Source organism: Chelonia mydas, chromosome 21 (assembly GCF_015237465.2).
Source record: "Chelonia mydas isolate rCheMyd1 chromosome 21, rCheMyd1.pri.v2, whole genome shotgun sequence".
NCBI lineage: Eukaryota > Metazoa > Chordata > Testudines > Cheloniidae > Chelonia > Chelonia mydas.
In genome coordinates, this window is record NC_051261.2 from 10607658 (window position 1) to 10624817 (window position 17160).

At 51.6% G+C, this 17160-nt stretch overlaps 1 protein-coding gene and 1 long non-coding RNA gene across 15 annotated transcripts; one reads left to right on the forward strand and one right to left on the reverse strand.

Annotated features, from left to right (window-relative positions):
- The first annotated feature begins 157 nt into the window (after window positions 1-157).
- LOC122463484 lies at window positions 158-3982 on the forward strand. The gene is made up of 3 exons (XR_006286901.1): window positions 158-169; window positions 371-3020; window positions 3968-3982. It is a non-coding gene; the product is annotated as an uncharacterized LOC122463484 (long non-coding RNA).
- Window positions 3983-4706: 724 nt separating this feature from the next.
- On the reverse strand, window positions 4707-17160 carry SMIM29 (small integral membrane protein 29). Of its 14 annotated transcripts, none has more exons than XM_043533683.1 (7): window positions 17034-17148; window positions 15670-15781; window positions 14819-14869; window positions 12857-12981; window positions 11376-11401; window positions 10434-10539; window positions 4707-5775 (listed from the first exon to the last, which is right to left on the reverse strand). In XM_043533683.1, exons 4-7 carry the CDS (start codon window positions 12965-12967, stop codon window positions 5713-5715), a joined length of 306 nt encoding a protein of 101 aa, XP_043389618.1. In that variant the 5' UTR covers window positions 12968-12981; window positions 14819-14869; window positions 15670-15781; window positions 17034-17148; the 3' UTR covers window positions 4707-5712. The 14 variants fall into 14 exon arrangements, with proteins under 14 accessions (XP_043389618.1, XP_043389621.1, XP_043389614.1 ...); XM_043533686.1 differs by having other exon boundaries at window positions 14819-14918; XM_043533679.1 differs by having other exon boundaries at window positions 12857-13045; window positions 17034-17143.

Consider the following 17160-nt stretch of genomic DNA (forward strand, 5'->3'; position numbering starts at 1 on the left):
ATGGCTGTCTGTATTTTTAGTTTTCTTTTTAAACTAGTTGGGGACAGATCTGTTAAAGCCCTCCACCCACACACCCCTTTTCCCTGCAGCATCTCTACTTTGCACAGGAGCTGCCCCAAAGCTGCAAGTGATATGAGCTTCTCCCTGCAGCCCTGAGAGGGGAGCCAAGGTCTGTCGAGGGGAGGGGGGGGTGTTAGTCTGACAGGGCTGGGTGAGCACCGCTCCCCCATCTCAAACTCCCTTGTCACACACAGCTGCAGAACTGTCTGACGCTTCCCCCTCTTTCCTTGACGCTGATGTTCTAGCCCACCCTCCTCAGCTGCTGGCCCTGCGGGGAAGATTTAAAAGTGGAGGCTGCCCTAACTGAGAGGGCATGAAGGAAGCTCCCTCTCCTGTGCTGATCCAGCTCCGGCTGAGCTCCCCAAAGCCCTGTGCTGGCCTAGGGGAACCAGCACTTGTGTAGTTTTCCCCTTTGGGCCCAGCAGCAGAGCAGGGCTATGCATTAAAATCACTTTAGGGGGTAGGGCAATAGTAGTGCATCCATGGCTGGCTGCACGAGGGACTCTGAGCTGCAGTTACGTGTTAACGGTTTGTTTCAGTTCAACCAAGGCATGTTCTGTTGGCACTGAGGTGTGATCACACCCAGCACGCAGAGCCCCGCTGGGGGAATATTCCACGAGATAGGACTGTAGAGACCCAAGTTCTATTCCAGACTCTGCCACTGGCCTGCTGGCTGACCCGCGGCAAGTCACATCACCTGTGTGCCTCAGTTTTCCCCATCTGTAAAAGGGGGATAATGTTACCAACTGCCTATGTAAAGTGCTGGGAGAGCTACAGATGAAAAGTGCTAGGCAAGAGCTAAGTATTACCATCGGGTGCATTTTGAAGGACCCCTAGACAAGCCTACAGAGCATCCTGCTCATGACAGAGCAGGCTCCTCCTTGCAGTCAGAAGAGTGGCACAGCTGAAACACAGAGCAGACACATGGTATAGGGACCAGCTGGCAATCCGATCCACCCCCGCCCCCACAGGTGACCAGTGCACAATCGCAAGCCTGGAAGCAGGGTGCAGCCAGATTTGTCTGAATTACTCTAGGGCAGAGATTAAAACTGACCTGCTGCCATCTTGAGAGAACTTTTAAGACTCAGTGCTCAAGAATAGTTGTCCTTTTGTTTTAAGTTACGAAGTCCAGCCACCCCTTGCTCTTCTATTACGGAAGCACTAATGCTTTTTGCATCCCTCCTTCCAACTTACAAAAGCAGACTTCCCTCTCGGCAGAAGACCGAGACTCCCCGCAACACACAATAGATGTAACACTGCACTGTTGGCTGCCTTTTTGCTTCAGCTTCCCCCCACCCCGTGTGTAAGGCTCATAAGGCCGGCTACCCTCAGACATGCTGCAGCAGCCCTCTGATTGCAGGACTGTGGGATCAGCCCCAGAGGGGTGTCTGCCATTTAAAGAGGAATTCGCCTTTCACAGGCAGCATTGCTGATTCTTTCTCTTTCCCATCAGCTCTGTGGAGTTCTCCATCAGGAATAGCATCGTGGGCTTTTTAGTGACACTTGTACTTCCAGGCCAGATTTCAGGGGATTTTTTTTTTTTTTTAAGGTTTATTTTTGTTGGTTTGTTTTTTCCCTCCTCCATTCACAACTACCTCTGGATAATTTAAGTTCCATTCTCTTAACCATAGATATGCTGCTGCTGTTACTGCTGCTGTACTGGTTACAACATTTATTATTCCAACATGGTCTTTCTGGTTTTTATTCCTCCCCCCGGGAACGATTCATTTACAGTCGGGAGCCGAAGCTGGGTGGATGGCGGCGAGTGGTGCGGGGAGATCATTTTAAAGCGTTAGGCTATTCTACTATAGAAAGGGACAGAGTTTTTCAAGGGGGTGTGGTGAAGACACCCCGTCAACCCTTTCCCCCGGGCTTTCCAGCCAATGTTAGAAAAACAAGAGAAAACGGCAAAGCAGCAACCCAGGACCTATTCCCCACCAGCCGTTAGCGCTCGCCAGTGGGGAAAACACCCCTCCCTGTCCCTCTGCCCCATTGGGATTAGCACTCTACGGCCGTGGCCTGGAAACATTCCCCGGCGGCTCGAGATCACTGAACTGGAGATGTTGCTCTCTAGAGAGAGAAGCAGCCCGGGTCGGGCGCGGGACTAGGCCTGGGCCTGAATAATGGCGGAGTCAGCCCCTGCCTCTGTTTCCCCACCTGCCTCTGGAGGGGATGATGTTCGTGAGGTGACTCAGCAACGCGGAGCGCCTTAGCTCCCAGGAAGGCGCCTCTGCTTGCGGCAGGTAAAGGAGGGGCCGGGGCGAGATATTGTTCGCTCGTTAATCCACACCAGGTACCAGGCCACTTACTCTTTTCATGCTCCATGCCTCAGGCTGGGGGATTAGACTCAGCAGGAAAGTAAACAGCTTGAGCGTCTGCCTCCAACGACCTGGGAGATCCCTTCGCCACACCACACTCCATCCCTTTAGCTACAACCAACTGCAGCGGAGCTGGAGGTTATTACTATGGGGAAGAACAAAGGGGTGAAAGCAGTTTTGGGGTTTACATTGAGAGTTTTTACTGGGTGTTCAAGTCACCTGTCCAGCAGGGCGGTGGGGGGGACACCACCTGAACGTAAGCCGTGGCTGGAGAAAGCAGGCAGGTGGCTGACAGTTGGTAAAAAGTGGAGGTGTTTTGGCCCATTGTTAAAGACCTTTTGGTTTCCTATTTGCAGTTACTTGAATAAAACATTTTATGGATGTTTCCAGCCTCCCTGTCTCTCCCACCTGGTGGGTTGGTTTTAGAGCCGCACCCAGCCCCTGCCACAGAACCACCAACTCGCTCCCTGGCAGGCAGGCCTCTGCCTTTCAATCTACATACAGACACAGCACACAACACAGGGCTGCTGGTGGCCACTCGCTTTCCACTGAGACCTCAGGTGAGCAGAACAGCACCGGACGCAAGGCCCCTCTTCCAGCCTGGAGCCACAAGGGGGGCAGGAGCATAGACATATACGACAGGTGAGAGCAGCAGCTCCTACTCTTTGCAACAATGGTTCATTTCTGAGCTAAATAGCTCCCCTGGTTATATCCCCAGCACCTAGGGGTATTCCTTATAGATCTCTCCTCAGGGCAGGGAGAACATCCGACACGCACACCCCCACCCGCCCGTTGGCTGAGGCAACAAGGGTGCAAGCATAATAGGGTTTCTGGCAGCAAATGGCTCCTCTGTATAGTTTTTGGTTAAGGCTGCAGGGCACGTACAGCTCCACGCAGAGCATGTTCCGTGCATTGACCTTGGGATTCCAGAAATACACCTGATGGAAGTAGTGGGACCTTCAAGTCAAAGAAAACCACACCCAGCATCTAGATTTTCCACTCGTGCCCCTCCACACGGCGTGAGCACCTCAGTGAGTAAAGAACTGCAAGCCTGCATGCACAGAGCTGCAGAGAAAGTTAGAAACTTGCTGCCCGCTACAAGTTTCATTTGGTCAATGCCACAAATGATGTGTGCTCGTCTCAGCTGCTTAGCTTGTGGGCTGCTGTCCACATTGCGCTTTGGGTGACCATGACGCGCACATTACACGTTCCCTATTAAACTGCGTTTGCTACGTTACCATTCCCCACTCTTCCATGAGAGCCCAATCCTGCCAGGGGCTGAAGGCTCCTCCCGGGCGCTCAGCTCAGAATTGAGCGCTACAATTCCCTATGGCACCCCAGTTGCTTTCATGTCTCCAGAGAGGCCTCGCAGGCACTAATCGTGACAGAAAGTGCCTGTGAAAACAGCAAAGACTACTGTAGGGACGAGGCAGCAGATTCACACATACCTATCTAACGGAACAAACTGCGAGGCCAGGTTTCAAACAAGATGGTGAGGAGGCATCTAAAGGGTTAGAGTTAAGGTGATATAGGCACCTTATTTGAGGAGTGTGCAGCCCTAACTCTGCATTTTCTGGGTTTCTAACCAGGACTTTGGAGCGAAGCCCGGAGGTGGAGTACGGAGCAGCTCCGGAGCAGTGGAGCTGCAGGTTTTTGCCTGGAGCTGGAGCAGAGCCGGAGCACAGCTCCAAAGCCCTGTTTCTAACATTTGAGGGATTTTTAAAATTGACATTCTGGAATGGTTACCATGCATTTGAATTACTAATGTGTACCTGTAACTTCAGCATCATTGTAACCACGAGTGGTTTAGATCTCTGTTTTTTTCTAAGCTCCCTGTCACCCAATTTGAAGGAAGCAAACAAAACAGCCGTTTTACCCCAGGATCTCAGAAGATCTATCACTGGGTCACAGCCACATGCAACCTGCTTGCATGAAGCACTCAGCATTAGCACCCATCTCTACTGCATTCAGGGCAGGGATAGGGGAGTGTGAGGAGAATCCTGGAAATAAGGGATTCTCTAAAGAGCAAGCAGACAGGACTGAGCTAAGGACCAGCCTTCCCCCACGCACACTCCCTGCCACAGTCTGGAGAGATCAGTGGACCTGACTTCAAGACAAGTGATGGTGGTGTTTCTGTTCTGCTCAGAGGACACAGTACCTCTTCAGTCAGGACGTCCCAGGCCCAGCTCTGCAGTTGACAAAAGGTTAACAGAACGTAAGCTGCACTTCGCACGGGTTTTGACTGCTCTAAGCGGAAAGACAGGAACTGCAGATTACCCCCCCCCAAAAAAAGCAAAAAAAAAAAAGATGAGATCTTACCAGAGACACTCATGTTCACGGTGCCTTTTTATTTACAAAATATAGAGATGAGCTACTATTGAATACAAAAATCACCCACATAGAAAGATCCACCTTGCTGAACTATTAGAGTTCGGTTGTTTTACTATCCAGTAGCTTTTGTGCCAAGAAGACTTCTCCTCCTTGGCAAATACATAAGGCCTCTTGGCTGAATGCAAAGACAGACATTTTTGCTCTACTAAACGCACCCCGTTTTTACTGCATAAGCAAACTGGACCCATCCCTGCCCTGGGGTGACTGGAATCAAAGGACTGCTTCAAATGCTCGCTGTCAGCTATTTCAAGATCGCAGCAAAGGCTCCATTAAACTAGGTATTAAGATCCCCAGCTGCACAGTTCAACAACAGTCCCCATCAATCAATCAGAGATACAATCAATCAGATTTGTGCATGGGACTGCCCCCACGCAAAGTAACACGCCCAGCATGTGCATAAATAGATAGGCAGCATGGCAGGAGGTTTGTTCTCTGTGCAGTCAGCAGATGCATCTGCAATACCAGAGCTGCGTTGGTTTTAAGTGGCTTATACTGAAGGGGAGGCTGCGATAAACTGGGTTTATTGGGGTTGAGTCTTTGAGCCACCCAGCGACGGAGTTTCATCAACACACTCTCAGGATCGACAGCCTCTCTTCTGGGCCCACGTGAAAAGGCTCAGAGGGTTTTATATCCACAACCAAGAGGGGGAAAGAGCCGCTCCTGGTCAAAACGTGCAAACCCAAGATTCAGCTCACGTCTTCAGTGCTTCGCCGGCAGGCACGCTCAGGGGCAGCTGCAGCACGGTCTGACAGCGCTCGGAAGCTAAAGCCGGCAGGGCCTACACCCACCTGCCCCAGAACGGGGAGAGGCAAGTGGAAGTAGAGCGAAATGGAGGATGGAGCTTTAACAATTAACTCCATGTGGGAGGACTTGACGTTAGCACAGAAATCGACAACAAGGGAGAGGGGTGGAGGTGGTTAGTACGTCGCCTCTCCGAGCTGCGTTACGCTTTCATGTCCATGAGCGAAGTCCGATGGGGCTGGTATCCACCCCAGCCTCGCATCACCTGCAACAAACAATACATGCTTATTTGCCTTCCAAATGTCAGGCGTTCCCCCCTTCATGGGCACAAAAGCAAGGTCAGGGTTAACCTCTCGGTCAGATAAGGAAACCAAGGCACAGAGATTAAGCGATTTGCCAGAGGCAGGAAAGGCGTCAGGATTAGAACTCGGGCATTCCCAGGGTCCACTGAGGCGGTGAAAACAAACAAACACAGTCTGTATCATGAGGGGCTGGTTTTCCTTCCCCCCCCCCTCCATGTGTCATGACCTGGAAATCCCATGCATCAGTCCCCAGCAGGAGGAGAAACTCTGGGTGCTGTCTGGCTAGGACATAGCGGCAAACAGCATTCCTCAAGTGCATGTAATAAGAGGCAGCTCTTGAGATGCTGGAGAAGCCAGATCAGCTGGAGTGGTCAGTTTCTCTCATGAAACATGCCTTAAAGTTCAATTGAAGCCCAGTATCACAGCCACAGTGCCTGCCCAAACCAGTTATTTTCATAAATGAGTTTCCACCACCCTGTAAAACCTACACAATCCTGCAGACCCAAGCCTTCGGTTTGTGCACCAAACAGGCAGAACGTGGGCAAGCGCAGGGAAAATGTCCCCAGCACCTTCCCCTGGTCAAAGGAGTCAGTCTCTGAGCCAGTCAAATCATGGCCTCTGCTGAGTCTGCTTGCAAAAGGGGCCCCAAATTAGCACCACTTGCAGTACAAGTTTGTGTAGCGTGTACACTAGCCCGCTTGGAACGGAACTGAGTCTAAACCACTTCATTTCACCGGGGGGCACCGTAGTGCCACCAGAGAGTAAATGCACAGCTTGCTGCTGATCCAGGCAGGATTTGAATCAGCAGTCTAGCTCAGAAAGGTGCTATGGGCTGGTTTACATTATGAAGTTAGGTCACTCTAGATACATTACTCAGAAGTGTGAGCATAGTAAGGCGACCTAAACCCCAGTGTAGAATTCTTCCGTCAACCTAGTGCTGCATACACCAGGAGATAGATCGGCTTAAGCGCATCACCCAGTGCATGGATTTGTCACACCCCTTAGCAACATGGCTGGCTTGACAATGTTTTAGTGTAGACCTGGCCTTACTAAGAAGGCCTAGTAGAAACAGGCAAGGATTGAACCCTTTTGATCTAAATTTCCCTCTAGTTTTGATCTAGTGCATTACGCTCATGCCTAGGACAGCTGGCCTGAACAAGATCATGCAGCTTTGTTGGTGATCATTTCAGCGCTAACACGTCCCCAGTAATCAGCCACGCCACACTCAGCCTGAGTCACTGACCTAATTTCCACACGGCCGATGTTGTTTATCTCCAGCGCCTGGCCTCTTCTCAACTCCCCGTCCATCATACCCTTTAAATTAGAGCTTGAGGCCCCACATTTAGGTTTTGTGAAAGCCGGTTGTTGTTTTTTAAATTCAATATAATTAAGTTAAAAATTCCCCTGCTGTATTTGCAACCCAAACACTGCAGCCTTGGGCTGGCACGTGAGAACTACAATGGGAAACTGACCTGTTTTCATCATCCAAGTGGAATGAAATGCAAAGCAGTAGAAATGGTGGAAAGTCAGATCTGGACTTTTGTACAGTTTTAGTAATCTACAGTATTATTAATTCATTTATTTTAAGATGTGATTTTTAACAGTATATGCCCACTTTATTCTGGAGAGCTTTACATTAAATAGTTATAGATTCAGAATGTTCTACGTATTTCAAGTGCATAATAAAATAATAAATAAAATACTATTACTAAATGCTTAATTCTTATATAGGGCTTTTAAACCATAGATCTCAAAGCACATTACAAAACCCATTTCACAGATCGGGAAACAGTCAGAGAGAAGCAAAGGACACCTGGCCAGGTCAGTTACACAGCTGAGAACAGAACTCACCTTTCCTGACCCACAGTTCAATGACTTATTCCCTCAACGGTGCAGCCTCCTTTCACCCAGGGGTCACTGTCACTACAGGCATATTTTAAAGGACAGACTGATCAATCTGAGAAGGGGGGAAATCTTGTACAGATTTTTACTGATCCTGGTAATTCATAGATTCATAGATATTAAGGTCAGAAGGGACCATTATGATCATCTAGTCTGACCTCCTGCACAATGCAGGCCACAGAATCTCACCCACCCTCTCCTGCGATAAACCTCTCACCTACGTCTGAGCTATTGAAGTCCTCAAATCATGGTTTAAAGACTTCAAGGAGCAGAGAATCCTCCAGCAAGTGACCCGTGCCCCATGCTACAGAGGAAGGTGAAAAACCTCCAGGCCTCTTCCAATCTGCCCTGGAGGAAAATTCCTTCCAGACCCCAAATATGGCGATCAGCTGAACCCTGAGCATAGGGGCAAGATTCACCAGCCAGATATCCAGGAAAGAATTCTCTGTAGTAACTCAGATCCCACCCCATCTAACATCCCATCACAGGCCATTGGCCCTATTTACCATGAATATTTAAAGATCAGTTAATTGCCAAAATCATGTCATCCCATCATACCATCTCCTCCATAAACTTATCGAGTTTAATCTTAAAGCCAGATAGGTCTTTTGCCCCCACTGCTTCCCTTGGAAGGTTATTCCAAAACGTCACTCCTTTGATGGTTAGAAACCTTCGTCTAATTTCAAGTCTAAACTTCCCGATGACCAGTTTATATCTATTTGTTCTTGTGTCCACATTGGTACAGAGCTTAAATAATTCCTCTCCCTCTGCAGTATTTATCCCTCGGATATATTTATAGAGAGCAATCATATCTCCCCTCAACCTTCTCTTGGTTAGGCTAAACAAGCCAAGCTCCTCGAGTCTCCTTTCATAAGACAGGTTTTCCATTCCTTGGATCATCCTAGTAGCCCTTCTCTGTGCCTGTTCCAGTTTGAATTCATCCTTCTTAAACATGGGAGACCAGAACTGCACACAGTATTATGAAATATTATGAATCAAAGCTCTAGTTACAGCAGATGAAGGAGTTTTCAAAACCACATTTTTGAGAGGCAAGTGGGTATTTCTTCATATTTTTTTCTGAAGCCAGATTTTTAAAAATATACCTCCATTTCTATTCAATGGTTCCTGTTGAGTAACAGCAGTGATATTTAAAGGAACACAATCAACGTGAATTTCTCTTTTTTTAAATGGACCAAGTGCAAAAAAATTCCTGTTTCTGACAGAGCCCCTTTAAAAAGAATATCTTGTTAAAATCCTTTGAAAATCAAATGACAAGGTTTTTCTGCTCTCGTTAGAGTTTAGGGCTCTTTTCAGCATAGGAAATACCAATGCTGCAAACACAAAGGTAACTTTATACCCGGGAATAGACCCAATGAGTTACATGGTAAAATGTTTGCAAGGTTGGGGCCTGACAATACCGAGGAAATCCTTTGAACTGACTACACAGAAAGAGCTGCCAGAGAAAGGACGATTCATTTCATATATTCATAGGTTCCAATGCAAAGAGAGGCCGTTGTGATTATCACCTCCTGTGTAACACAGGCCAGAGAACTTCCCCAGAATAATTCCTAAAGCAGATCTTGTAGGAAAACATTCTGTCTTCTTTGAAAAATGATCAGTGCTGGAGAATCCCCCACGACCCTTGGGAAATTGTTCCAATGGTTAATTACTCTCACTGTTAAAATTTAACACCTTATTTCCAGTCTGAATTTGTCTAGCTTCAATTTCCAGCCCTTAGATCATGTTAAACCTTTATCTGCTAGAGTGAAGAGCTCATTGTTAAATATTTGTTCCTCCTGTAGACGCTTATAGACTGTGATCAAGTCAGTCATTCCTTGACCTTCTCTTTGTTAAGCTAAATAGACTCAAGAAGCTCAGTCTATCTATGACTATAAGGCAGGTTTTCTGATCCATTGATCATTCTCATGGCTCCTATCTGAAGCCTCTCCAATTTATCAACATCCTTCTTGAATTGTGGGCACCGGAGCTGGACACAGGAGTCCAGCAGCAGTCACACCAGTGCCAAATGCAGAGGTAAAACAAGCTCTCTGCTCCTACTCAAAATCCCCGTTTCTGCAACCCAAGACGTACGAACCCTTTTGGCCACAGTGTCACACCGGGAGCTCCTGTCAAGCTGATTCTCGACCACAACCCCCAACTTTTCTGCTAACACTCTGGTGATAGTGATCTCCGCTGTGACCATTAACAATACTAGATATAAATTTCCAGACCAAAAATGTAGTTTGCCAAGTTGACGGTGACCCTTTTCAACTTCGCATTTTACAACAGCCCTTAGGACTTAACCACCAGGAGCAAGCTCACTGGGAGACTACACAGAAGCTTGAGTCACCCTGTGTTTACAGACCAACAGTGGCACCAAAAGGTTGTTACTGGCCCGCTTAACTAGTCACTCAAGCACTGATCCTGGTCCTGTGCTCAGACCCCATCCCCCATGTCTCTTGTACAAGACAGCTGAATGCACAGTGCTTTCCTGGACAGATCTACAGCAGGTGATTTAGGATGAGGAACATTACCGAGCATCCAGGCTGCTCCTGCCAAAGTGCCTCCCTACGTTCCTCTCCGGCAATCCTCCTGACTCACAAGCACGTTACCCCAAAAGCAAACGTGACCGACACCTGGCTCCAAGTGGCATCATGCCCGCTCATGCCACCCGCCCATAGCCGCCCTCGCACGTGGGCTCTGGATCCGAGAAGCTCACCTTGGTGTCGTCTGGATCCCCCAGTAGCTCCTGTTCAGCCTCGTGCAGGTCCTCCGCGGGGTCGTAGCTGTACATCGGTAACAGGTGATGACGTAACCTGTCAAACCTGACGCAGGCAGAGACAGGGGACTGCGAGGCTGCTCTGGGAACCCGCAGCCCCGCCATGGACCAAAGACTGACGCTGACAATAGGGTCACACGGCCAGCAGAGGAGGCGGGACAGTCACGGGGGCTGAGATTTCCAGAGCCGCCTAGGGGATGTAGACACCTTCCTTGCCTTAATTTGAATGTTTAAACGGCTTCAAAAATCTCACCCCAGGTTTAGAGCCCATGGGCCAAAGCCAGCACTTGTTCCTCATTCAAAGCTACCAGCTTGCTGTTACCTCACGCTCCTCCCCCATCTCTTTGTTCAATCCACCTGCTGTCTCCTCTTACACTCGGGTCTAAGCTCCTCGGGGCAGCGGAGCGCCTAGCACACTGGGACCAAGCACGCTGAAGTCAATGGGAGTTTGTCCTGTGCAAGGACTGCAGCGTTTGAGCCCACAGCTATTGCCACCACAGGTCACAGCGGCACACAAAGGATGTGGTGTCACAGAGCCAAGTATCCAAGTCAGGTGGAAGATACTCATTGCCACAGAAGGTGGACATGGACAGACCATGGGCACAGAGGTTAATTCTCACTGCACACCCTCCCTTCCCTTAGCACCATTCCTGATCTAGGGGGGAGACCCTAAATCTAAAGGGACCAAGTGACTACAGCCAGTGAGTTCTCTCCCAGACACACAAAGGCCCCCATGCTCCCCCCGAGTGAGTCTGGATCTACTCTACTATCTCCGGCTAGGCCAGTGCTGCAGATGCTATATGACCACCACTCTTCTCCAGCCAAAGCAAACCCAGACGTCCCCTCCTAACACACCAGCAGCCCCCAGACTTAGCCACTTACCTCCTCTTCTTCTGAATGTACATCATCTGCAGTGGGGGGGAAAAAAGCATGTAGTGAACAGGAACACAGCCCATCGGTTGGCGTTATCACATTTAAGGTGAGTTTGGCCCTAATGAAAGGGCCTGGCCAGCCCTGGAGACCTCCATTCGGAAGATGGCAGCACTATCCTTCTTCCATATCACCCCCTGTCAGTGGGCCACAACCTCTAGCTGGAGGTCTCCAGGCACCTGAAGCCGGATTTTCAGGACAGCTCCGCACACTGGCGGCTGAGCTCTTTGGAGACGCTGGCGCTAGGTGTTAGCGAGGAGTTGGCCACTTGAGAAGAGCCGGTTCCAAAGAAGCTCGGTCTCTCTAGTCCATTCCACTGCTAGCAAGCTGCCAGCATTGGCATCTGATTTGTGATCCGGACACATGTTCAGCAGGAAGCAGATAAATCCGCCCATTTCACAGACAGCTGCTGGGTGGCCTGCAAGCAGTACCCATCCCGCTGGCAGAGGCAAAAGGCTCTGTACCCCATCACCATAGGCCAGGAAGGATCGTTAGAACCTTCTGCTCTGACCTCCTGCACAGGCCAGGCCAGAGAACCTCACCCAATGATTCCTGCATTGAGTCCATGCCTTGTGGTCAAGCTAGAACACGCTTCCTTTTAAAAAAGCCCTCCAATCCCCTCACCCTATTTATAGTCTACAAGACACCACCCCGGGGATGGTCTTTGGCCCATCATTGCCCACTTACAATGAATCCTCCCTTCACATGCAACCCCACCCCAGGACTCCCCTCCTCGATTCGAACAAAACTGTTTGGGGCAGGAGGATCTCTCGGGTTTTGGTTTTAGATTTGAGCTCTTCGACTGAGCAAGCTGCCTGGGTCAGCCCAGCTCTAAGGAGCTAAGATGTAGTCAGGTGTTTGGGGAGGCCACTAGCGACTGAGAAAGAGAGTTGAGGCACTTCCATGTTTGCATTTAAAATGCCCAGTGCCCTCCCAGCAATCAGCCAAAGGTCAGAGACAAGAAGCCACCAGGCACTGTACCGACAGGGCAGATTCTGCCAGGCCAGCAGGGAACCACGCCCTCCCGGATCTCACACTCCCCAACTCTTTGGGGATGTCAGTGCTGGGGAAAGGCCTCACACGGCCGCACCTCAGGTGGACTGACATCCTCTAGCCACAGAGCAGGGATGGCCCAGGCAGCAGCAACTCAAGCTCATCACACACCAGCATAGGTCAGCCCCAACCTGGAGAGAACACGTCTAGGGGCAAGAGGGGAGTGTGGTCTCCATGGGGCCCATTCAGCCCTTGGTCTCTGCCGGAGCTCCCAGTGAGAGGGGATCGTTTCTGTAGCATGATCCACACTGGGACCAGCAGCCACCGAGGCGGTTACAACTTTTGGTCAATGACGTGGATTTGAACCAGCGACCTAGAGGATCGCATCTATACACCATGGGGGCAGGCTGAACTCTTCCAAACAAAAACAAGTCTCTTACCACCACCACAACGATGCCCACGACGGTGATGAGGAAGAAGGGCACCAGGACATACCCTACCAAGGAGTCGCTGGAGGTCCCGGCGGAGGTGGGAGTGGTCGTGTTACTCATTGCATCGGATGCAGCTGCTCGAGAGGAGACAGAGGGGTGGCTCCGATCTTCATCGGGAAGACAACCTCTTGGCTGACCCTCTCGGCCATAAACAAACAATCAACACATGAGCGTAGATTTAAGATGCAAATCAGTTTCTCCCATTCAGCTGCCAAATTCCAGCCGGGGGGGGGGGGGGGGGAGGATGTGAAGCCGCCAAATTGGTACCATGGCGTATAACACGAGTCATGAGTTAGTCACAGACTGACCGTGACAGCTGATTCCCGCAGAGGAAACATATTCAAGCCTTTGGCATGTAGCCTAGCGGGTTGCTTCAGACCCCACCCAATGTCCATTAGGGTCAAGGGAAGGAGTAGCAGGTAAGGGATCGGATCCTTAGCGTTTAAACCTATGAGCATAAGTAATGCACTCAGGAAAGGGATACTTTAAAAAGCTACCCATGCTACATAGGGAAACGGCACATTTAAAAACAAGCCTGCACTCGCTGAGCATCTGCTTTCCAATGCTTCACTGTGCTCAGAGAACACGGCCCAGCCACAGAGCCCCAAGCCCTCTGCATCAGTAACTTCACCCTCATTTTGACAGATGGGGAAAAACGGAGGCAAAAAATAGGGGGAAGTGATTTGCCCAAGACAGAGTCGGCCCCGGTGCAAACATGGGCCGGTCACCTCTCTGAGTTTCCCCGTCAGTTAAAACGGGGATGATACGCCTCCCTTTACCCTCCTAAGTCCCCAGGCGTGAGGCAGACATCTTGGTAACGTTTATGAGGCGCTGAGAGGAAAGGTGCCAGAGAAGGACACAGCCCTCCGCAGTGCTAGGTGATATCAGCCTGCAACCTGGGCAGGGATTGAAGCCCACACCCCTCGCCACGACCCTGTCATGCCGCTGCATCTACTAGAGAGAGGGGACGGGCCTGTGGTTTAGGCACTGGCCTTTGGGACCTGGGTTCAGTTCCCTGTTATGCCACTGACTCCTGTATGACCTTGGGCAAGTCACCCTCTTTGTGCCTCAGTTCCCCACCTATAAGGCAGGGATGGTAATGCTTTGTTTCACCTCCCCTTTGTCCGTCTCACCTATTTAGATCATAAGCACCATTCCTCACTGCATGCACATACAGCTCCTAGCACACCAGGGCCCTGATCTCAGCTGGAACCCTAGGCATTAGCCTGACACCAACAACAGCGCTAGGCTCAAGGAAATGCCAACACGTCTTCACAGCCTCACTGCTCCCACAGAAACACCCAGATGAGGACATTGCTTCAGAGACAGCTCACAGCCCCTAGCACAATGAGCCCTGGGTGCAGCGGTAATACAAATAATAATTAACAATGCGCCATTTGCAGGCGGGGAGGAGGGGGAAAAACAGCTCAACTCTGTCTCAAATCTCTCCTCCGTGACGCTGGTGCAGAGACCTCCCCCAGCAGCTTAATCCATGAAAGAATCTCTGCCGTGGACAAGTATCTCAGAGCACGAGTTTGCAACACACAGCACAGACAAAAACTCTCTTGAGATGGATAAAGACACACATTGAAATCGACAGCAAAGGCCAGACCTTGGCTTGGGAGCAGACCCCCGAGCATTCTGGAGTCAGGAGACACCCTGGAAGCCCTTACGCACCAAACAGCCATGAAGATGCATGAAGATGCAGAAGAGCACAATGGGCCTTTATCTGCTACAGGGAATTACCCAAAGAGCCACAGGGAGCAGCTTGACAGAGTCCTGTGCAGGACTCATCCCAGGCCCCACCATTGTTTATTGTTTGTATTACCGTCGCACCTCGTGATGGCCCATGAGCCCATTGTGTTAGGTGTTATACAAAAAAACAAAACAAAACAAAAAAACCGTCTGTACCCCAAAGAGCTTCCAAATCCACGATCTGGTCTCTCCTCCTTTGAAGGAATGCTGGCAGCCAGTCGAGAGCCAGGTTTGGGGGAAAGAAGGCAGAATGGTCCTAAGAAATATTGTCGTGCTTGGATGCAAACATTCTCCACCAGCAGCCCAAACCCCACAGTACTAGGCCATGGTATCATTAATCCTAGTATCCATGATTTACTTACCCCTGCCCCAGCGTGGGGGGGAGGGGTGGAACAGGTGGCCTCTTGAGGTCCTTTCCATCCCTACATTTCTGTGGTGCTGTATCCCCCAGACAGAGCACAGATGACTTACAAACCTTGAAGGCTTATTTCAGATTTGGGAGGGAAAAGCCCAGCAAAGAAAGAACGAATGTAAAGTCTGCACAAAAGACAGCACTCAGACTCGCCCTTAAAGCCCAAATGGAACGGACACCGTAGCAGATGGGCCTGGAGTCTCCTTGTACTCAAAGGCAATACAGAAAAAAAAATAGAATTGTAACATCTATCTTATGTACGCACCAGACTCATAGGAGTCAGCCTGCATTGCCCAAGCAGAAAAGAAATGCAATGAATAAGGCTCTAAAATCCTGAAACAGGTATCGGCCTTTTGACCCCCTATAGCAGGGATCTGCTGGGATGGAGTCCATTGCAGGATCAGGGCCTGCACGCGTATTGAGAAATGAATAGATGTTTAGAATTTAGTTATCTATAGGGTTATTGGTACTGAGCTAGGGGGCTTTATCGTTTTTAACCTGGTGGCAGTGTCCCCCTTTACCCGCAGTGTTCTCCATCCCCTTACACATAGCACCCCCTCCCAGGTCCCCCGTTGTTAGCGCATGCCCTGCTCACCACCAAAAACTCCACAGCGCTTGGGCAGTGTGTGCAACGGCTGCTGCTGGCAAGGCGTCACTCCCGAGCTGCGTTCATCACCCGCTCGGGGAGGCTTTGCGAAGCCCTACAGCTGGGTCCAGAGGAAGAAAAAGCACAGGCTCAAACTCGAGCCCTGCCAGAAAACTCTATGGGCTAGTGGACAATCCCTGCAGCGTGCTGTGCTTTGCTTGCTACGTTTTCCCCTAACCCGCCCCCCCTGCAGTCCCGCTGCAGGCCCCAAAGAGACTTCTGACTTCCCCTAGTCTGGCCACCCTTCGCTTTCCAGTACCACTCCTGCCAGCTTCCACTTCGTCTTTACCCCATTGCACCCCACCCCCTGCCCCCTCTCCCTTTGCTGCCCCCCCAGTCCCCCTTTACCCCACGCCTTCTCCCTTTGCTGCCACCCCCAGACCCTCCCTTTGCCCTGCTGTGTCCCCCCTGCCCTGCCCCCTCTCCCTTTGCTGCCACCCCCAGACCCTCCCTTTGCCCTGCTATGTCCCCCCTGCCCTGCCCCCTCTCCCTTTACTGCCACCCCCCAGCTCCCCTTTGCCCTGCTGCGTCCCCCCCCGCCCTGCTCCCACTCCCTTCACTGCCACCTCCAGACCTTCCCTCTGCCCTGCTGTGCCCCCCCCACCCTGCCCCCACTCCCTTTGCTACCACCCCCAGACCTTCCCTCGGCCCTGCTGTGTCCCCCCCGCCCTGCCCCCTCTCCCTTTGCTGCCACCCCCAGACCCTCCCTTTGCCCTGCTGCGTCCCCCCGCCGCCCTGCCCCCTCTCCTTTTGCTGACCCCCCAGCCCCCCCTTTACCCCACGCCTTCTCCCTTTGCTGCCACCCCCAGACCCTCCCTTTGCCCTGCTGTGTCCCCCCTGCCCTGCCCCCTCTCCCTTTGCTGGCACCCCCCAGCTCCCCTTTGCCCTGCTGCGTCCCCCCCCCGCCCTGCCCCCTCTCCCTTCACTGCCACCCCCAGACCCTCCCTTTGCCCTGCTGAATCCCCCCACCCCCTTTGCTACCACCCCCAGACCTTCCCTCTGCCCTGCTGAATCCCCCCACCCTGCCCCCACCCCCTTTGCTACCACCCCCAGACCTTCCCTCTGCGCTGCTGTCCCCCCCCGCCCTGCCCCCTCTCCCTTTGCTGCCCCCCTCAGCCCCCCTTTACCCCACTGCGCCCCACCCTACCCCCCTCCCTTTGCTGCCACCCCCAGCTCCCCTCTGCCCTGCTGCGTCCCCCCGCCCTGCCCCCTCTCCCTTCGCTGCCACCCCCAGACCCCCCCACTCCCTTTGCTGCCACCCTCCAGCCCCCACCTTTGCATGCCACGAGCTCCGGGCAGCGCCAGCCCCTTACCTGCCGCCCGGCCCCGCGCACCCCCTCCTCGCCCCACCCATCCGGAAGGGCCCCGAGGCGCGTGACTGACAGCCGGCCGCGTCGGGGCGGGGCCTCGGCCGGTGCCGGGCAGGGGGCGGAGCCGGTG

What these genes read in the sequence shown, in the direction of transcription:
- SMIM29 (XM_043533676.1), bottom strand. Translation starts at nt 12,967, where the DNA reads ATGAGTAACACGACCACTCCCACCTCCGCCGGGACCTCCAGCGACTCC. An exon ending in TGGGCATCGTTGTGGTGGTG is followed by an intron (nt 11,402 to 12,856) that starts GTAAGAGACTTG and finishes CCCCCACTGCAG; the next exon opens with ATGATGTACATTCAGAAGAA. An exon ending in TACATTCAGAAGAAGAGGAG is followed by an intron (nt 10,710 to 11,375) that starts GTAAGTGGCTAA and finishes ATTCAAATTAAG; the next exon opens with GCAAGGAAGGTGTCTACATC.